This window comes from Eublepharis macularius, chromosome 4 (genome assembly GCF_028583425.1).
Source record: "Eublepharis macularius isolate TG4126 chromosome 4, MPM_Emac_v1.0, whole genome shotgun sequence".
Classification (NCBI taxonomy): Eukaryota; Metazoa; Chordata; class Lepidosauria; order Squamata; family Eublepharidae; genus Eublepharis; species Eublepharis macularius.
In genome coordinates this window covers 34,852,351-34,874,840 of record NC_072793.1, presented here as the reverse complement: position 1 = coordinate 34,874,840, position 22,490 = coordinate 34,852,351, and the positions used below count along the sequence as shown (strand labels likewise).

General features: G+C 44.5%; 1 protein-coding gene across 3 annotated transcripts in view; it reads left to right on the top strand.

Moving 5' to 3' along the window:
• Nucleotides 1-588: 588 nt before the first annotated feature.
• The window catches only part of MXRA7 (matrix remodeling associated 7), a 72,526-nt gene continuing 50,624 nt past the window's right edge, over nucleotides 589-22,490 (top strand). For 2 of the 3 annotated variants that reach the window (XM_054978733.1, XM_054978735.1), the window contains exon 1: nucleotides 589-1,517. In XM_054978733.1, coding sequence (XP_054834708.1) covers nucleotides 969-1,517 — 549 coding nt within the window. In that variant the 5' untranslated portion in view covers nucleotides 589-968. The remainder of the gene's footprint in view (nucleotides 1,518-22,490) is intronic. The other variant, XM_054978734.1, reaches the window with a different exon arrangement.

Genomic DNA, 22,490 nt, shown 5'->3' with positions numbered 1-22,490 from the left:
GATTTATGATGCAAATTAATTAGCAAAGAAAAGAAGGGAGAGGCTTACTTGAAGACCAATGGCTCGGCTGAAGAATTCATTATGTATAAACACGCCCCCTGTTCCTAATTTCGTTTGACAGAACCCCATACTGGCCCTGGGGCTTCCCCTAGGCAAATTGGCTGATCAGCTTTTTACTGCTCTGCAGTCTATAGACAAATCACCAAATAAATGCCCTGCCTGCAGCCCTTATGCTCAAACAAGGATTACTGTGGAAGCCAGGATTGGATTAACTCTCTGGAAACTGGAGGGAGGGGGAGAGAGCGCTGGGACATGGCCATCGTCTCCCCAACCTGATTAGAGAACTTGATTACTGTACACGCACACACACCGTAAAAAAAAGGGGGGGTGCAGTGGTAGGGTTGTTCATCATCATAACTGCTCTTATGTACTGCTCTAATAGGCAGATTCGTGCCCCACCCAGCGCGGTGAACATGTTAGTGTTGTTATTACAATACAGCTGGGGAGCTGGGCCTGCGAGGAGGGGCTTACCCAAGGCCACCTACTGAGCTCATGGCAATAGTGGGATTCGAACCAGTAGAGTGCTGATTCGCAGCCGAACCACAACCGCTGTTCTTATCGGCTGCTGTAAATTACGACCCTCCCCAGAATCGGGGCCCCACTCAAGGAAAAAGCAGGCGACCGTCGCAACTTTTGTCCCCCCAGCGGCAGAGGCGGCAGCTGTGGGCAGGGCCCAGGGAAATGACGCGCGTGTTGTGAAACCCTATCCAGCTTTAGAAAAGAAGGGATTTCGCCCAGCGCCGCTGTCAGGCTCCTGCGTGCGCGCCCAGCACTGACATTAGCCAGAGCCGGCCAGCTCCAGGGCATCGCTGCAGAGGAGACGCCGGCGGGAATTAGCAGCCGCAGCAGCCCCGGGTCAGTCGCCGTCGCGGGCAGCGCTCGGGAGCTCCAGCCCCGCTGCCGGAGGGATGGACGGAGCCGTGGAGTGGTACTTCGCGGTGCCGCTGCTCTTCACCGCCCTGGCCCTGATCCTCGCGTCGGTCTTTGTGAAGCTGCGCTCCTCTGCAGGGGACAAAGGGGCGGCGGCAAAGGAAGGCGAGGGGGAGTCCCGAGGCCAAGAGGCCAAGGCGAGCTCCGCGGCAGACCGCGAAGAGGGAGGCGAGAGAGCCCGGGGAGGTCAGCAGGAAGCCGAGGAGGGCGGCGAGCGATCCCCGAGGACTGCAGCGGCCGCGGAGGTAAGGGACGAGGGCGAGCGGGTCCCGGAGGAAGGCCCCGGGGCTGAAGGGAAGCAGCCGGCGGGGAAGAAAGAGCGGCAGCAGGGGGCGGCGAGCGGGGAGGAGGACGCGGCACCTCGGACTGCGAACGCGGAGCCGCAGCGTCACCCCCCGCCGGAGATGAGGATGCCCGGCCAGGCGGCTGCTGCTGCAGCTGCTGCGGTGGCTGCTGCTGCGGTGGAGGGAGAAGAGCAGGAGGACGAGGAAGACGACGAGGCCGAGGAGGACGAGGAGGAGAGCAAGGTAAAGGAGGGCCGAGGGGCGGCGGGCCCGAACCCAGCCGGGCGCGGTTTTGCTGGCGCGCCCGGTTCTTCTGGGGATGCGTGTGAATGTGAGCGGCCAAAGCCGGAGGACGCTGCGGCCCCGGAGAAGTGCTTGAGCTGCAGGATACGGGGCTAGACGGCACCCTCGCCCAGCAGAAACCGCCCAGGCGCTGCTGTAAAGACGCCCTGTCATCTGAGCGGGGCTGCGCCTGGCTCTTCGGCTCAGGGCTTTGTCGGTTTCTCAGGCCATTGCTGTGCAGAACCCCCGCCCTTGGGAGGCCGGGTTCTGCACCAGGCAGTTGCATTTGGCATTTTGGACAAACTGGTCAACCTACATGATGGAGAAGAGGAGTCAGAGGGGTGAGGAGGGAGGAGGACTCCTGGATGCTGAACCTCTGCAAATCTCACTCCCAGTCTGGGTTATAAACAACAAGCGGCTTCTGTGGCTGTTCCTTCCCATCCATTTCTCCTGCTCCAAGTAGAGATTGAGAAAATCCTTCCACCCACCCACTTCCCTAAATTAACAGCTCAGGAGGCCCACCTGTTGCTCCACTTCAGCACATGTGATCAAGGGCAGCTTTCTGCTGCTATAGATGAGGGATTTGGCCTCCTCCCCGCCCCCCCATTCAGAAAACAAAACTTGAGATTTCCAAAGAAGAGCCATGCTCAGTAACTAGACAACAAGATGCATTGCACCATTCTTGTCCATGGCACCAAAGGCTTATCGTAAGCACAGAGGACTCTGCTTTGCACGAGCTGGCTTTGTGAATCTCACGTAGAAGTTCTCTCTTTTCTGACATCGGCCTTCATTCCAGAGAAGGAAAGTGGCCTTGGGAAGTCCGCTTCTTCCTCTCTGTGAATTAAAAAAAAAGGTGAAGTCCCCCCTTGAGTGGCCTCTTCTGCAGCCCTGAGGAACGGCAGGTCTGACTCCCTGCTTCCTGCAGCCTCATGTTTTCCCATAGTCTAGAGAGACACATTGTGATGTCACTTATTTTCCCAGTAACGTTCCCTGGCTACATGCGGGGCATGAGGCAGTGGCATGCAGTGAAAGTAAATCAGCTCCCACATGCAGCATGCGATTGTTTCTGATTAAAAATAAATGAGCTATCCTGAGGGCACAAAGAGGGCATGCACCTTGCCAAAACGCCAGCATTCTAGGGCGGTTAGCTAGCTTCGATGGCAAGCGAGGTTTTATTTGATAGGGCTGCAGAATTTCCTGTCTGCGAGTTGCTTCTGAGTGGGAGCGTTCCCCTTCGCATTCCAGAGAGAGGCTGCATGAGCAAGTTTAAAAGAACAAAAGGGGGCGGGGGCTAAATATCTCTTGCTTGGAATCATCACAATAGCTCCAAAACCAGGATCCCAGCTTCATTTTCTTTGGACTACGTTCCCTAGTACTGTCTAATTTCCAAAATGGGACATGTTCAGAGTTTAAGCCCTCTGTTATGTGCGTGTTGGTCACGACGAGTAGCAAGTAGCAAAGGGAAGGGACTCATTGTAATATTATTGCATATTTCAGGGCTAGGATTGGCAATGTTTTCTGTTGCTATCTTAAATTAAGCCCCCATTTATGACAGGTGCACATCTATCACAGTTGAAAAGGAAAGATAATCACTCCGAGAGGAGGAAGCTTCATTAAGGGTTGAGGTTCATCCTCATCACTGCTGTGGGATTCTTTTATTATGTGGGTTATAATCAGTGTAAATGTATATTAATGGCATAATTTTGATGTGCTGTAGTGGTGAACAGTATGATCTGTAAACTGGGGGATAAGGCTGCGATCATAAGGAACAACGTGGGACTTATTTCTAAATATACCTGTTTAGGCTTGTTTCCTAAGTCTCCAGTTCACATTGATCTCTGATCATTCACTGACAATCTGCAGTCTTTCGATGGCAACCTCCTCTTTGCAAAATGGGGCCAATAATACCAGCCTTGCTTACAAGCCATTGTAAACATTACTGAGGTTGCGGGATGGAATGTTCTCCGAAAGCTGAAGAAGTGCTATATAAAGAAAGGCATTATCATTGCTGTAGATCAAGATGGGTAGCCGTGTCAGTCTGTAGCAGCAGAAAAGAGCAAGAGTCCAGTAGCACCTATAAGACTATCAAAATTTGTGGTAGGATATGAGCTTTTGTGAGTCACAGCTCACCTCTTCAGATAGTTATTACACATCGTTATGTGATGCAGCTACGGAGGGAGAAAGCATCAAATTCTCTGGAAAGCCCCATTTGTAGTCTTACATTATCTCACTGAAGTCCTGTCTCATTGGGAGGTCAGCAAGTGAACCAGATGAAAGTATTCGGCATTTGTATTGCCTGTTTTGCTTCCAGTTCATAAGTTTCCTGTCTTGCAGCCCATGTCATGCCCTTCCAGCCATAAACTGCGTCTTTGCTTGGTGAAGTGAATGGAAGCAGTGCAGACTCGGCACATTCTAAAACAGATTGCTGTAGCCTGTATGCTGAGAGCAGGAGGTTGTTGTTGTTTTCCTTATTCCTGGTCCCAGTGATTACCTTTCACACCCCTAGTTTTGTGCCTGTTCCTCTTTATGCCTCTAGGCACCTTTTTGCCTTTGTGTAATCTCCCAGGGGAAACGTTAAAGAAGTGCCCTCAGCAGCGATTCTGATCAGGTTGGAGTTGCTGTTAACCAGCTGGGTTTCTGAGCACTGCTCACACTGGCTGCAGGGGACAGAACTGGCTGGAAATGTACAGCGGTCTCAGGGAAACTGCTGATACTCCCAACAGTGTGCTTGGTTGAAGTCACACCACCCCTGTGTTGTGTTTGTTGCTTAGGAAGAAATGACCTTTTCCCCTGGCTGGCTTGACCCCTTTCTCACCTCTCCCCTACTCCTTTCTTCCTTAGCTAGGCTTTCCAGGATGCTTACAAAAACTACATTTCTCCAGCTATGTACACAAGATGACTTCATTTTACTGCTTCTTGGCTGTCTGTACCAATGGGATGTTGCCGTGTTCATTCTGGGACTGCAGACTAAAGGGCAATTTCCTCTGTCTCCTAGCTCTGTGTCAATTGAACTTTGTTTCACAAGCAAGGCTGTAGCATGAACATGGCTTAGCTAAGCTTTCGTGATTTCACGTGAAATCTAGTGAAGCATGGTGATTCCTGTCAATCTCAATTTTCAGAGGTTTTTTTAAAAAAAATAAAGTTTCTATCCCTCATGGGCATGAAAAGAATTTTAGAAAAAGAAGATAGTGCTTCTACCTTTCAAAGGCATAGGAGTTTTGTACGCGCTTCCCCATGTATTCTGCCTTAGGTTGACACTGAGGATGTGGTAATAATGGGGTAGAAGAAACATGATAAAATATTCTGGCATGTATCCTTCCACCCCACTGATTAAAGTTTGAAGCCTTCCTACAGCCCACAGACTCGCCATAGTCTGAAAGAAGGCTTAAAGTTTTGATCAGGAGAGTAGTGGGATATATACCAACAGTATCTCCAATTTTGTTTCTCCTGTCCCTTCTCTTACCAATAACACTTCTTCTGCAACTCTATGGGGGTTTTTTTGTGTTCTAAAATGGCAATTTTCTTCCTTCCCTCCTGAATCACCAAACTGGAACCCAGGGCTATGTGCAAGAGTAACATAATAAGTCAACTTGAAACACAAATAAAGATGCAAGAAAACAGTAGACAAGAAATTGAAAACAGTGGTAGCACCGACCACTTCCAAAGGCCTTGTGGAATAGACCTTTACCTGCCTTTAAAACTGTGTAAAGAAATAATACAATGGACTTCTCTGTGGAAGGCATTCCACATTTGTGGCACTGTAACAAAGAATGCCTTACTGTGAATTCCGCAAACTGAATGTCTAGACAGGAGAGACAACAACAACATTTGATTTATATACTGCCCTTGAGGACAACTTAACATCCCACTCACAGCAGTTTACAAAGTGTGTTATTATTATCCTCAGGACAATCCCCCTATGAGGTGGGTGGGGCTGAGAGAACTCCAAGAAGCTGTGACTGACCCCAGGTCACCCAACTGGCTTCAAGTGGAGTAGCTGGGAATCCAACCTGGTTCTGCCAGATTAGAGTCATGCTGCTCTTAACCATTACACAAAACTGGCTACACCCAACAAGATTTTCCCCAGATGACCAGAATGGGAAAAGACTTTCTTCTCTGGTGTCCTGGGGTCAGGTAGATTAGGGCTTTATTTATCAAAACCAATGCCTAATAGTCACCAGAAACAAACTGGCAACCAGTGTTATATCATCTTGGTGAGCAACAGCAGTTGATGAAGTGCAGCCCCATCCAGAGGTTGGGAACTGCTACTAAATCAGTGCTGGGAAACTTGATTCCTGTTGATTGGATGGGGCTTGCCATCTTAATTTTTAAGAATGAGCAGTAGAGCATACGCAGAGTTTTCCTTGTAGTTTGAGAATTACAGAATTCTAGTGTGGTGAATCTTACATTGTGTAAAGGTGGGAATGCACAAAGGGGAGTGATGGTCGGTCTTCAAACCTTTCCACATATTTTCCGCTATCCTGGGGCTCCTTGAAATCAACAGTCATAGTCCAAACTTGAAGCTGTATTGTTTCCAGTATAGGTACCACCCATACAAACATCAAAAGTGTGTCCACCTATAATAACAGACCATTTACAGATTCCATTAAAGGAGATGTCTGAGTCTAGAAGACTCAAAAGAATGGTGCTTGATTTTGTATGTGAGCTTATATATTAGGTTAAAAGGGATTTGTGGAGAGAGATGTATGGACGCCTGGAATACAAGTCTGAATACTTTCATTTAGGATAATTTAATTCCATTGAGGTTACTGGTTTGTATTATACATGATCTCATCCAAATTACATTATCTTCTGAAAGACAAAAGTCAGAATATCTTGCCAACAGACTTCCAAACATGCCAACTCTCCTCCTGCCCATCCCCTCTTCCTGCCTACTGTATTTTGGGTTGGGGCAATGTGAGATTAATTTCACACCATTCTCACCTCCCCCCCCCCATCTCATCTCATTCCATCTCATTGAATCTTCAAAGCCAGCCAGGATATTCTGATTTATTACTTCTCTGCCATTCGCAGCATGTTGTTTGTGGGAAGAATGGCCCCATTTAGGTTACTTGTTTGCATAGCTTCTCTTGGCCGGTTCCAGAAGGAGGCTGTGTCTGACTGGTATCCAGGGGAAAGGAGCGGAGGGAGAGACATTTTTCTCCACTGAGTAAGAGCTTGAAAGGGCTGGCCTGGCAGAGTACATGCAAGATCTGGCACGCGCCAGGGTTCTTTTGACCAAGCTATTTGTTTAACTGGTATTCAAGCAAATGATGCCCTTAGAATTCAAGATGGGTGGCAGTCGCTGCAGTATGGAGAAGTGCTGTCCTTTGAACCTTGAAAACTTGACCTGAGACATTTCTGGGTCCCTAACGTGTCTTGCTAGAACTAAAATAAGATAGCCTTTTAAAGTTTTAGCTGAAATAAGAGAGCTTTTAGATAGTTGTCTTTTAACCATATATTCATTGTTCCCTCAACTGGGCTTTTTTGAGGTTATTACTTTCATAAATGCTATGGCATCAAGATGAGCCCTGCGAATTTTGTCTGCTAATCGGATTGTAATGTTAATACATCTCATCGGCTCATTTGATACATTCAGCCATTTTGTTGTACCGATCTTCTATTTGAGAGAGCTTCAATTTTAAACGTGTGAAATATGTAAAGGAAAGGAAAATGGCTTGGGTGCATCATAAGGTTTCTAGGAACAGAAGGAATTTCTACCTGGGGAGCATGACATCAGTGCCTCTCCCCGCTCACGGCAGGCCAAAGTGCAGCTCCTGGGTGACGGGGAACTCATGGGAGCACTGTTTCAGGAGGAGTTGCAGCAGAAGGCGGAAATTGGTGAAAGTAACCTCCCTTTGCTCATGCAAAAATTCCCCTGTGAATCCAAGCCAACATATTACCTAGTCTTGGACAACCTGAATCAAGTATATATAAATATATGAAGCTGTCTGCTCATTGATCCATCTAGCCCAGTATTGTCTAGTTTGATTGACAGCTGTTCACCAACTCCCAGGCACGAAGTGGTCTTCCCCAGTACCTATTGTCTGAAATCCTTTGACTGGAAATGCCAGGGACAGAATCTTTTGCATGCAAAGATGTACACTGCTGAGCTCAGCCCCTCTTTCAATACAAATGCTTGGTTTGGCAATCAGTGGTTTGCCTCTTATTCTCCCAGAAAGGAGAATGCCACTCAGCTTTTGATACCTGCTCATTATTTTTTTAAAAAAAGTAAAGTAGAAAAAATCAGAAATACCAAGCCGTACTAAGCAATCCTTCACTTTAAAAATACACTTTCTTAAAGAAGAACCACAGTGTGGTAACCCTTACCAAATCTGAATGGTCTCCTATAGGAGCCCAGCTGTCTTACAGTGCCAGGAAGGGTATGGATAAAGGTTTGGTTATCCAGGCCATAACCATGCTTATGAATAATTCCTACATCTGTGTCTGAACTGATTTATTAATGAAACGTTTTTATCTAATCAGGGAAAATCCAGAGGGATAGGGTTACTTACTGCCCAAGATTCCCAGACGCTGGGAGCTCAGGTGTCCATTCTGTAAAAACCTTAGGGGTTCACTTAGAAGGCAGAGGGTTTTATTTTTTTTAAAAAAATGTTTAATTAGACCACTCTATCAAAAATGGCAGGAAAATGGGGATGTTTTTCTCTTCCCCCTTTAACTTTCTCGATGAGGTGCACTGGGACATTAATGGATTTTTCTACAAGTATTCATCAGCTTACTAAAATGTTTATTGACAAAGATATTCCCAGAGTGATTGAGACTAATGTCAAACCAGAATCCTTATGTCACACTCCCAATATATGGAATAAGAGCTGCCTTATACATCTCGTTTTGTCACTTGATAGCACCATCCTGGTGCATGGCTCTGTATAAAATATGTCCCAAGTACAAGATTGGATTTTCATCATTTGGTTACTCACCAGCTGACTTTCAACTGACTATTTGAACTGACTGTTGAAAAAAAAACCTTATGTTTGAGTTGATATGAAATCTCATGTACGGTCTTTGATAAGAGATGAGTCATTCACAACTGGAAGTCATCACTTGTCCCTGCAGTTATGAATGTGCACACCATCCCCTTGAGCCCAAATTATTTTTCCTTATTCAGTTGTAATACAGTACATGGCCCAACTTTTACACCTTTGAAATCTTTTGTGTGAAAGAGAGCTGTCCAGTCATGCAGGGAAGCACAGGCACCTCTGACTATGAGATACACATAATTACTTTCTCATTAATTGAGGCCTTTGTGCAGTCCCACACGGAAACGGTGCCTGTGCAGGCCAGCAGTGGAAAATTCTAGAGCTTGAAGGGGTGGGAGGTGCTCCCCATTCCTTCTGATGGGTTTCCTGCCTTTGGGTTACATAATGAGAGGGGGCACACCCCATGTCTTGGTCCTCTCTTCACTGCCTCAAAAAGATGATGTTCTAAAACTCAATATTCTCTGAGGTAAAATCCTCCTGTGGAGAAATTTTATTTCCCCAAATACACAGCTCTTTCAAGAAGAAGAACAGTGGCAGGAGAATAGAGCTTTCAGACTCCAGAACCAAGCATACCTAAAGGAAAGTGTGCCTTAAAGGAAAAGAGATAGACAGGAGGAGAGTGTTGGCACCTTCATGTAGCAATAGGTACTGGCTGGTGTAGAAATTCCCTATCAAAGACAGGAGATCTTTCTGTCATTAGAAAAAAATGGTCTGAATATCCATTTATTGGTTTCTAAGAGTCTCTCACTGCAAACGTAATGTCTATAATGTATACATCTCTTTATTTTCCAGTAACTTCAGCAGATGTAGGTTGGCGAGTAGGATATAGGAAAGAGAACATAAATTAATCTGATGTTGTCTAGTTTTTGCTTGGGGTCGACTTCCTTTCTTATTTGAATTTCACTATCTATTTAGCTGAATACCAGATCCCCTTTGAAATGGCTTTTGCGTCAAAGCTTTGCAGCTTGATGAGCAGATGGGAAGCACAAATGTGCTTCTGATCCAGATCACAGGGCAGGATAGGATTTAAAGATTTTATCTACAGAACATAGTTGACTACATTAACACTAATTACAAAAAAAACTTCACAACTTCTCCTGCCTGAGGAAGAGGGCAATGGAAGGGGACAAGCAAGTCTCTCTGGGGAGAGAGTGCCAGAGTTTGGGTGCCACAATCAAGAAGGCCCCGTCCTAGGTTGCCACCCACCTAATCTCAGAAGGTGGAGGCCCTCAAAGCAGGGCTTTGGAAAATGGTTGTAGTAATCATGTAGGTAAGGGAGCAGGCAGTCCTTCAAGTATGCTGGCCCCAAGCCATACAGAGCTTTAAAGGTCAACACCAGCACCTTGAATTGTGCCTGGAAACAGATTGGGATCCAGTATAAATAGGCAAACACTACAGCGATATGGTCCCTATGACCCACTCAAGTCAGCATCCTGGCAGGAGCATTCTATACCAATCAAAGTTTCCAAACACTTTTCAAGGGTGGACCCATGAGAAGCACAATAGAGTAGTCTAATTTAGACGGAACAAGGAAGATCATACACTACAGTGGCCAGGTCTTTGCTGCCCAGGAAAGGCCACAGCTGGCTAACCAGTTAAAGCTGGTCAAAAGCACCCCTGGCCCCAGCTGCCACCTGTTTATAATAACTGTGCTTATATACTGCTCTTCTAGACAGATTAGTGCCCCGCTCAGAGCAGTGAACAAAGTCAGTATTATTATTCCCACAATACAGCAGGGGAGCTGGGGCTGAGAGGAGTGGCTTACCTAAGGCTACCTGCTGAGCTCATGGCAGCGGTGGGATTTGAACCAGCAGTGTGCTGACTTAACAATCCAACCACATAACCACTATGCTACAGCAGCTTATCCAGCGGTAGGGCTGGGTCTAAAAGAATCCCTAGACTATGGACCTGTTTCCACAAGGGGAGTACAACCCCATCCAAAATGGGTGACATCTTAAGACTTGGGTCACCAGTTGCACTTACATTTTGTCAGGATTAAGTTTCAGTTTATTAGCCAGCAGCCTCTCCAAAACTGCCTCCCAGTACTGGTTCAGGGTTTCTACAGTTTCCTTGAAATTAGCTGGAGATAGAGCTAAGTGTCATCTGCTTATTGGTGATCACAGCTCAGATATCCAAATGACCTCACCCAGCACTTTTATGTAGATATTAAAGACCGTAGGGGTCAATATGAAACCTTGCAGGACCCCACACATCTCAAACACCAAGTGGCTAAGCAGCAGTCCCCCAACATCACCTTCTGAAAAGTACCCTCCAGGTAGGAGCAAAAAACTGCAAAACCATATTATTCCCATCCCAGAAAGCTGACCCAGAAGGATACCCTGGTTGATTGTATCAAAAGCTGCTGAGATGATCTGGAGAATCAACAGAGTAGCACTCCATTTGTCCATCTCTTGGTTAAGGCCGTCCAGTCAGGTGACCAAAGCTGTTTCAGTTCCATAACCAGGCCTGAAACCAGATGATTGGAAAGGATTGAAACAATTTTTACAACCGTTGTCGTGAATTAGATCTGCGAAGTACTAAGTAGCCAAGGACAAATTCTGTGACCAGCAAACCAAGTGTGAATGCGAGTAGACCACCCCTACTCTTCCAGAGCGATTCACTCTTTTAAAAGAATTGAATAAGCCCTAAGAAAATATTTATGTTCTATAAATCTTTCCTATACATCACTCCCACTACCAATGTGTACATGTCAACCATGCCAGCTGACGGTGAGTAGGACAATACCTCCCTCCTGCTAAGATCTCAAGGAAATGACTGGACAGTTTCACAAATGAAGACTGTTACAGCAAGTCCTCTCCAAGCAAATGACATCGCAAACATGATCTTGCAGGCAGGCAGACAAGACACGTTTGAGTATTTCAGCACTTAATTTGGTCATCTACTGTTTCTGGCTCAGGTTAGGAGAAAACAGACCATACAACTTGGCAGGGAGCTGATGCAGAGTTTTGTATTTGATCTATTCAGTACCTAATGGACGGCCACCACAGACCCATGGCGTTCCTTTGTGGCTCCTATCACACCACCCAGATCCAACCCAAAGGTCATATGAAAACAAATCAAATTATTTACTTGGTTCCTTAAACCGCTGAAATGATTACAGCTCCTATTGTTTTGTCCCTGGCAGCCCTATAGATATGTGCATTATTTTTTCTCTCCTCTCAAAATCGGCCTATTCAAAGTGTAAAGTAATCAGAAAAAAATGGCTACATCATTAGTAGGCTGTTTATGGCTTGATCACAGAGGGGTGACATAACCTCAAGGTTTCTTTTGGTCTTTTAATAGTACTACCACTCTTAGTGTATTTAAAACATGGCTTGTAAATCCTTCCATTCTCTGGACCACAAAGCTAGATTTACTTATCTCTTTAAAAGAACTGCCGAAATGGTATGTTGGTGATGGAGAGTGCTGTCAAGTTGTAGCAGACTTACGGTGACCCCTGGTGGGGTCTTCTTGGCAAGAGACTAAGAGAGGCGGTTTGTCATTGTGTGCCTCTGCAACCCTGGTCTTCATTGGAGGTCTCCCATCCAATTACTAACCAAGGCTGACTCTGCTTAACTTCTGAAATCTGACGAGCTTGGGCTTGCCTGGGCTATCCAGGTAAGGGCAGCCAAATGATATATATCTTCACTTCTTATACTCAGTTGGACATATGCAACTGTCTTCTATCAAATCAGGACATTTATCCATTTAGCTCAGTTTTGTCCACTGTAACTGCTACCAGCCCTCCAAGTCTCTGGCAGAGAAGGGCTGTTCACCAAACATGCTACCAGGTAGCTGTGTTGGTCTGCAGTAGAACAGCAGGATTTGAGTTCAATGGCACCTTTAGAGACCAACAAGATTTTCAGGATATAAGCTTCGAGAAGGGAAAATGCCAGTGATTAAACCTAGGACCTTCCATATACAAAATCTGTGTTCTGCCATTTAGCCATAGAAACTCCTTTATGGTAGAGGAAAGCCAATTCTGCTGATTTAAACAAGTACATGTATAGAAATTAACTCTGCTAACCGCAAGCCGAACAATCTAATTTAGTCCTAAAACTAGAGGATATTGCACTGTTAAATCAATATGACGAAAAAGAATTTCACATAGGAGGTTTATACTGTTGTTATTTCCCTTTGCAAAAGAGAAATATGAGACCCTCAAAGAAGCTGTGGTTTATATTGTTGAAGGCTTTCACGGCTGGAGAACATTAGTTGTTGTAGATTTTCTGGGCTGTATGGCCGTGGTCTTGGCATTGTAGTTCCTGACGTTTTGCCAGCAGCTGTGACTGGCATCTTCAGAGGTGTAGCACCGAAAGACAGAGATCTCTCAGTGTCAAACTGAGAGACATAAATTGACACTGAGGCTGCTTCCACACACGTTGGATAATCCACTTTCAATAATCTTTAGTGAACATTTGGAACTGCTTTTCCGTGTGTGAAACAAAAAATCCACTTCCAAATGATTGCTAAAGTGCATTGAAAGTGCATTATTCAACGTGTGTGGAAATGGCCAAGACCACAGCCATACAGCCTGGAAAATCTACAACAACTAAAGCTGTGGGTTTTGTTTTTTTTTAAGAATCACATGCTAGACTACAGCAGAACAAGGAAAAGAACATGTGATTACTTAGCCACTGGGCTATGCAATGTGTATGATGACCTTGCTTGCCATCTGGTGACCTAAAATGCTTTAAGACAATTTCTCCAGGTGTTATTAGTAAAAGAGGGTGGGGGGAGACATCAGCTTATTCCTCAAACACACACATATATATGCGCACATCCTCAGCCTGCCTCTCTTCAGCAGAAGAAATGCAAAAGAGATTTTAGATGCATTATTTAGGAATGCAAGATGTTAAGTGGGAAGATCACCTTCTTTGAAATGGAGAAGAAAAGAAAAGCACATGAGAAAAAGATCACAAGATGTGTTACTGGATCCAAGCTCAGATACAAATCCTACGTCTTTATAGATCTGAATTTTAAAATGTCTTCTCCATGCTAGTAAAAGGACAATTGGCATCTATTTGAATGAATTTTCATGGCAATTATACTTGTAATCATGTTTCAGGGGATGGTGCATATGAAATATCTAGGCTTAATCCTACCAGTTGGCAAAACTAAACCAATTATTGCTAGCCTTGCAGAATATAGGGTAAGAATTCTGAACAGCTTTCAAGGCCCGGTCAGCAATTACATTCAAAGAGATAATTGAAAGCGACCTGTCTGTGAATCCTATTGCTATAACCTCTTCCTGGCCTCTCTAGAAGGGCACCACTTGATAGAAGAGATTTTGCTTGGCAAAGGCTCAGTGTATTTTGTTTCTGATTCTTCAGGAAGCAGCAAACAAACTGGTGAGGTCACTGCTAGAGATGGGCACTAACTGAATTATGAACCAGAGTTCATCACGAACCGGGCCGATTCGTGGTAGCTCATTTCTCACGAACCATGACAAATTTTAGCCCAGTTTGTTTGGTTTGTATTTTGGTTCATCACTGCAGACAGCCTGGCGCCAATCAATCAGTTTCCTAGGCAACGGAGGGGGATAGGCTCTCTGCAGACCTTCTGCTGACCTGGAAGTGACGTTTCCATGAACTAAATGAACCAGTTTGCGAACCGGAGCAGGTTTGTGAAAATTCGTGGTTCATGAACCGCGACGAACCACGAACTGAATGAACCACCATTTTTTCAGTTTGTGCCCACCTCTAGTCACTACTTATCAGCAGCCACATGTAAAAATGGTTCTCTTTCCTCTTCCCAAAACAGAAAGAGTGAGAAATTGTAGAGATGGGAAGAACTGCTGGATTTAGTTCTGAAACTGAGTAGAATTAACTTTTCCTCTGTCCATTAACCTTCTGGAACGGTATTGTCATCCTGGGTGCAAAACTGAGCCCAGCATGTGCATTTATATGGAAGCCTTTTGCACCTCACAGAGGTTGATGATATTATCACTTAGGATGACACATGGATGGTGTTCGCACATGCATAACAAGGTTCGGAGTAGCATTGAGGTTTACCAGGAACCGTTATTAGATTCCATAATAGATTCCCAGATGGGGCCTGGAGTTAATTACTACTGGTCTCCAGACAGATATGTTCCCATAGAGGAAATGGCCTTCTCTAGGTGCTGCCCCCTTATTTCCAAGAATTTCCTAAGCTTTAATAGGCAACCCTAGTTGCAACTTCCAGCTGTACCACAATATAGTGACATATCTAGGTATATGGCAGGAAGAGACCCACTTCTGATCTTGTATCCCTCCTCTCTATCATTGCAAGTTGCTTGGAGAGATGGCTTTATGCACAGTCTAAGTAAACTACAGTTTATAGCCTTGGATTATTAGAAGGCCTCTAAATACAAAAAAATACTAAAAGTTAATAAATTACCATTTTTGGATAGTGCTATGGGCCCCCTTAAACATAACATCACTTAGGGCCTCAGAGAAGGAGGTGCCTGTGAGCAACTGAAGGAGGTCAGCCTCCCCCCACCTCTCTCCTCCAGATTTCTCTGCTGCCCATCTTTTATGCCCTTTCAGGTAACGGGAAAGGAAGGAGCTCTGCCTCCATATTGTTTCCCTCCCCACATTCTTTGAATTGTTTAAAGCAATGTGAGCCTCCTCCAGGACCTTTCTCCTCTTGCTCAAGCCAGTGCTTTTAACTGCATCCTAACGATGTACTTTTCAAAGATTCAAGGCTTTCTTGCCTCATTATAGGTGGTCGTTGTGGCGGAGATATACATTCTAATGCTTCCTCTATATCCATCACAGTCCTTTGTGTCCAGACTTTAGCGACTATTACACGCTGCTCTGCCATTGGTCCTACTTGAGCTAATTTTAAAAAGATTTTTTAAAACCCTGAGTTCTGTATTCTTCAGGATTAGCTCACTCACGTTCTAGGCAGTTTACTAAGCTACGTCCCATACTCAACCTGCATGACTCATGGTTCAAGCCTTGGCAGTCCATCCTGAAATCCAATATATAGGCTTTAAAGCGTACTTTGAGGAAGGGTTGTGGGTGGCTCAGTGGTAGAGTGCCAGCTTTGCATTGCCAGAGGTTTCAGCTGTAAGTTCTGGCATCTTCATCAAAAAAGATTTCAGGTAAGAAGTGATGGGAAAGACCCTCTCAGGAAGAGAGAGATGTTCTTTGTCAAAGTTGACAGCATCTAGAGAGACTAATTTCTCAGTGATGGCTCAGCAGCAAGTACTGGGTTTGGTTCCTGGTACCTCCAGTTACTGGATCTCAGGTAGCAGGTATTGGGCAAGACCTTTTCCTGCCTGGGATCCTGGACAGCAGCTGCCAGGTTAGAGTGGACACTACTAGGTGGACCAACATCTGCCTCAATTTAAGGCAGCATCATATGACCGGTATTCACTGATGACTTGTACATATGAAAAAGTTATCTTGGATCAAACATCATGGGACAGAGCATTCTCTCATCATTTGACATTGCCCAAAATACAATATTTTTCAATGCGAGGCCATTCACATGCTTATCTGAGACATCAGTGTACTTCGAATGAAGTATATGCCTACGCTAATTAACCCTTTGATACTTCCTTTGGCTCATTAAGGAATAATAAGAATAACAATAATAAATAGATCAGTATGATTGTGCCTGTCACCAACCAAGTAAAGATATCAAGATCACAGTGCGGAGGTCTTAGTTCCTCCGGGCAGGGACCACCTCTGACAGGCACAGCCAAGTGGAAAATGAATGGTGCTAGACAACAGTGGTCTTATTCACACAGTAAACTGACACTTCCCCGGCAGAGTCAGCTGCCTCCTAACTCGAGCATTGCTTTTCAATCAGACAAGGTCTTGATTAATGGGCAGAGGGTGGATGTTATCCCAGCTGCTCTGCAATAGTTTGGGGGGGGGTTGAGGTGGGAGAGGTGGATAGCAAAGCTGCCAGATGTTCCCTAATTTAAGTTCTTCCTTGTTTAGGGGAGGGGGTATATAAGCACGAGTCCCTTTTTCTGAATATCTTTTCTATATCTGAACACAATTGCTGCCCTGAAGTTTATATGAAGTGAAAAGATTTCTGTAGAATCTCTTCCTGATCTTGCATTCTAATTGAGTAGAAATATGGGGGGAGTCATTCTTTAGCGATAAGCTATATGTGAGTTGGGGTTTATGCTAAACCAGGAGAGAGAATCGGTGGAGAGAGAGCTGAAAGACAAGATATCAAATAATGGCACTGAGGGAAGCACCTTAATTAATAATTATTATTTTATGCATGTTCAGTTAAAATCACAATCGTCCAGCTATTTATGTAGGCCCTTCTTCAGTTTGTAGATTAAGTGACCGAAGGGTTAAAGTGCTTACAAGGTGCAGTTAACATCAGATTTTTATCTTGATAGCTGATGATTCCACATTGCTTAGCTGTATATTTTATTTGACATCATACACTGTGTAACTTCTCTAGGTTCTATAACAACAACAACAATATGCCACTTTTCTAGACAGATTAGTTTCCCACTCAGAGTGACAAACAAGTTACTGTTATTATTATCCCCACAATACAGCTGGGGATCTGGAGTAGAGAAGAGTAGCTTACCCAAAGCCACCTACTGAGCTCATGGCAGTAGTGGGATTCGAACCAATTGAGTGCTGATTCGCAGCCAAACTACCTAACTACTGTGCTGCAGCAAGAATATATTTGACAGGCAAACCGTTTTAAAAAATCATTCTCCCGCCACAACCACAGCATTCAGCTTTCCCAACCATGAAGTTATAAACTCGGTCAACAGATCCATGTTCTTACAACACTCCTTTTTTTTTGGAGCTGCAGAGACAGATGCCTGGTACAGTCAATGAGTCCAATTACAGGGGGCCTTAACAGGCTACTGTCAGTTGAATTTGAGGAGCCAAGAATGCTGCAAGCCTGTTCTGTGTGTGGATGTAACACATTGCTTGACCGCCCCATCTAATGTGGGGTATGACAATAACGAGAAACTTAATCCAGTTTCATCTCACAAGCTTTCCCCAAACCCTTTGGTGGAACAAGCCAAATCTCATCTTGACTACATTTTAGGGTATGTGTGCTCTTTGGTTTCTTGGTACATGTCTACAGCAGTACCTCTTTGTTACAGTTTTTAATGTTTCATTGTTTTTCTTAAAATATACTCCTTTTATGCTCTGGGTGGAGAGCCCTTTGTTAACTAATTGCTACTGACAGAACAGGGACAAATATAGAAGAGTAATAAATAGCAGCTGTAGGGTGGCTTGAGTCTGAGAGTAAAGAATTTGTCTAGGGTTGGCTTTAATTATCCACCTGAGGGTGCTAGGAACTAGGTGCAGGTGACCAACTCTTGAAGGTCATAGAAGATCCCCTGAGTCTCCTTTTTTCCATAGAAGATCTGCTGATCTAGGCTCATTGGGCCAGGAAAAGGAGAAGCCTTTTAAAAAAAAAAAATGTGTCTGGCACCTAGCAACCCAGTCCTGGCTGTAGCTTGTGTCACAACAATACAGTAACACTTAGTGCATTTATATGAGCCCACTGTCTCAGCCTGTTCATGAAACAGAATCTAATTAGTTATAGATCCAGAGGAGTTAGCCATGTTAGTCTGTAATTGCAAAATAGTAAAGAGTCCAGTCGCACCTTTAAGACTAACCAACTTTATTGTGGCATAAGCTTTCAAGAACCACAGCTGTCTTCATCAGATACAATAAAGTTGGTTAGTCTTAAAGGTGCGACTGGACTCTTTACTAATTAGAGCCAGTTTGGTGTAGTGGTTAAGAGCATGGGGTCTAATCTGGAGAACTGGGTTTGATTCCCCACTCGTCCACTTGAAACCAGCTGGGTGACCTGGAGTCAGTCACAGCTTCTCGGAGCTCTGTCAGGCCCACCCACCTCACAGGGTGTTTGCTGTTGTGGGGGTAATAATAACATACTTTGTAAACTGCTTTAAGTGGGCGTTAAGTAGTCCTGAAGGGCGATATATATAGATCTGATGTTATTATTATTAGTTATATAAACCTTTAAAAGGTATTTCAGTTCTTGTCCCATTCTTCTTTACCATTGTGAAGACCAACAGCGCAATATATGCTCAGATGTAAATCTCCCTAGTAAGCATGTTTAGGATTGTTACCTGAGGTTACGAGATAACTTTCTCAACCACCCCACTCTAGTGATTTTAACAGCAGGCCAAGATAAGAACCCAGATTCAGACCCAAACCAATCTGTTGCTAAAATAGCAGTGAACGGGCAATATGAAGTGGGGTGCCTCGCCTACAGAGCTAGTTTAGTATAATGGCTAAAAATCTGAGTTACATGGAGAGTTGCCAACATCCTGGGGGTGGGGGGGGGATATACTGCCTGTTAGCAGAGGCTTCAGGGGATGGTATTTACCAGCTAATTATTTACTTCTATGCAATGAAAAACCTTAATATGCCCATTTCCATACATTAGGGCTCTGTTGAAGGGACAGGGCATTTTTTCTCCAGGTTGTTGGCAACGTTGGGTACTATCAGAAAGTCTTCAAATATTACCTTTGCCATGAACTCTCAAAGTGGCATTCACCAGCCTATACTCCCTTAAGCTCCACTCCCCCCCCCCCTATCTGCTGAAGGAAGATAAAAATATTGATCTACCTTACAGGGCTCTTGTAAGGATTATAAGAATAAAATATACGCAAAGAACTTTGAACACTTATTTTCTTATTTCTTATTTTCACATATCACGCAGGTCCTTAAGGCCCATTTCAGAATATAGCAAATGGATCCAAGAATATCACCAGGCAAAATTATAGCATGACAGATAAGAAGCAGATAGGGGGATTTGTTTTTGTTATAATCAGACCAGTTTCTATTAGTAAGAGTCAGCTCTGATGCTCATCAATATATTGGTCATTGTTTGTCCAGGCCCATCCTATCCACAGAACAACTGAGAAGTTAGCTGAGGATGAAGCCACATCAAAGTTCGCCTTCCAAGTATATCCATGCAGGAAAAGGTTATGGTAGAAGAAACTACGAACAAGAACAAAAACAAGTAACCAGAGGCCAGATAAGAGAGCTAACCCACTAATATCAGTCCCCACCAACAGATGCCTCTGGATTCTGGAAGTTAAAATAAACGCCAGGCAATCCAGAGTAAAACTCTGAGGCTCCTCCTCCTTTGTTGGAGTTCCTCTGTGTTTCCTTAAAGGCCCAAGGCATGAAGTGCCCACCAAGCATTTTACAAAGGCTATCCTAAGCAGCGTGACACCCTTCTAAGCCCATGGACTTGTATGGACTTGGAAATGTATCACTCTGCTTATGGACATGTTCTTACAATTAGGGTTGGTTGCCTGAAGAAAAAAATGTCCAGTTAACTTTAATAGGCTACTGTTTACCAGGTGATGTTATATACTTCTGTATCATGAACATCTTCAGCTGCCCTTTCCCATACATGATGTCTCTATTAAAGGGGCAAGACATTTTTCTCCAGGCCTATGGGCATCCCTATTTACAGTGCAATCCCAAGAACACTTTCCTGGGAGTAAGCAGCATTGAACCCATCTAAGTAGGATTGAAATGTGCAATCAGAATCCTACTTAGGTCTATTCAGGCCGTTTCCACACGTCTCCCCCTCCTGAAAAATAGCGCAAAACTTACGGAACGACACACCTTCATGGCGCGATTTTCCATCATGACTTTGCTTCATGGTGCGTTTTCCGACGTCATCGCACCACGAAGCAGTGTCGGTCCCTGACAGTTAGATCCCCAAGTTCTCCACAGTTAACACACAGGTGTTCCAGCTGAAGTAACTTTATTAGAGATCCATTCAGTACAAGGTGCTCAGACAGCGGAACTGGAAGAAGTGACGTATGTGGGGCGAGCAATGTTAGTTATAGGGAGTATTCCTACCTTTGGGAAAGAGGACCGTTAATGGGGGAGGGGGAGGGTTGGAGTGAGACATTGTTTTAGAGTAGACAGTGAGAAAGATGAACTTACCTTTGGTTCTCAAGAAGGATACATTTCGAGCCAGTTTCAGCCGGCAGTCAAGGACACTGGCTCAGCAGAGCGAGAAAGTAAACATTTGCGAGATAACCTACTGGCGATGCAGCAATAAAGAACTTCCCATACTCTCAGAGACCAGAGGCAGTGCCAGTATACATTCATGGCAGATATACAGGAGTCATATATGACACAAAGTCATGTCGGGAAATCGCGCCATGAAGGGGTGTCGTTCCGTAATTTTGCACTATTTTTCAGGAGGGGGAGAAGATGTGTGGAAACAGCCCCAGTGGTGTTTAGTCCCAGGAAAGTAGTCTTCAGAGTGTTGTGGTATTGAGGCTTGATTCGTGTCTGGGTGGTGTGATCTGGGTGTGTGTGGGGGTTCCCTCCTTATTAAAGGGGCCCTGGATATCTATTCTGGTCATGTGGTACCTTTAATAATTGCATAGGAGAAAAGCTTTTTTTGGCAGGAGCACCTTGTTTTGCAGGGGTGAGAAAAGAGATCCGACTGCTGCTGAAATTAGGAACACACGCAACTGGTTTCTAGCAACCACTGGCCCATCTAGCTCAGTCGTACCTACTGCAGCTGGCAGTAGCTCTCAGGTGAGCAGGGCTCTTTCGCAACACCCAGAGATCCTTTAATGGAAGGTGCCAGAGGCTTAATTTGGGACTTTATACATTCAGAATTGTGCTTTGCTACTGACCTACAGACTCTTTCTGAACAACTATGGAAGGTACAAGAGCCTGCCTTCTGATGTAGTTGCCTTGCTCCTTCACAATCATTCCAGGTGTGCATGTGGTTGAAGTTCAGCTCTGAAGCAAAGTATTCAGCTGTAAGCGCAGGTTCATGGCCCCGATTCCCTCTCTCTGGGATGAGCTTTTGTCACATCCTCTGGAAGTGGTCCAATTGCCACCCACAGGAGTCTTTTCACCATCTATTAAAATGCCTCCAAAGCTTTCTTCTAGGGTGAAATATGCAAAGCGTTCCTGTTTCTTTAATGAGCTGTATAGAAAAGGGAAATTCACTACAGACAAATGGCAATTGCCAAATAACAAAATGCACTGGAAATCCTTCTTGACATCTGTTCGCCGCTTTTCACCTGTAATTGGGAAACGAAAAGAGGCATCTATCTTTTCCTCCATTTCTATGGAACTTTTTCTTTGAGTTCAACGTGTGCATATCCTTGCACATTCGGCATCGTGTCTACACACTCTTTCTGTATTCATTCTATGGGGCTAGGAACAAATCTTGCAAGATACATGTAAGTTAATAATTTTTTTAAGTGAAAGCCTTTACCATTCAGAACAATAAAACAAGATACGTATAACCCATAAGTGTAATATAGAACAAAAATGTTCAAAGGATATCTTAGAATTAAATTATGTAACTGGTTGTTGCTTGGTACCACTTCAGGGGGAGAAAAGTCCAACTTTTTTGATCCACCAAGTGCCAGAGTCTTTCAATATAGCCCTCTTGATTAAAAGTACAAACTGGAACCCAGACTTGCATCGTTCAGCTTGAAAAATACAGCCCTGCAATAATAATATGATTCTAATAATAATACCAGTCAAACTAAATTTAGCCCCCCCCCCCCATTTTACGAATTAATTTTCACACACAAGTTTTTCCAGTTACCTTATTCAAGGTGACAAGAGCACAGAAAATGTTTATCAGGTTCCCCCTGGTCCTTCAGCTCGAGTCACTGACTCCACCCTACTGGGCCAAACCAACTAGTTCCTGGGGGTCTCTCTCTCTCTCTCTCTCTCTCTCTCACTCTCACACACTCTCTCTCTCTCTCTCTCTCTCTCTCTCTCTCTCGCTTGCTCTCGCTCTCGCTCTCGCTCTTACTCTTACTGTTTGGTGTACCTTCCACCAGCCCCTCATCTCCCCTCTAGATTAGCAGTCTGGGGCATTTGCTTTTGCAGCTATTTCCTATAATACAATGATGAAGAAATCTAGATGAAGGATCGGGATGAAAGAGAACAGTGCATGATGTAACTGT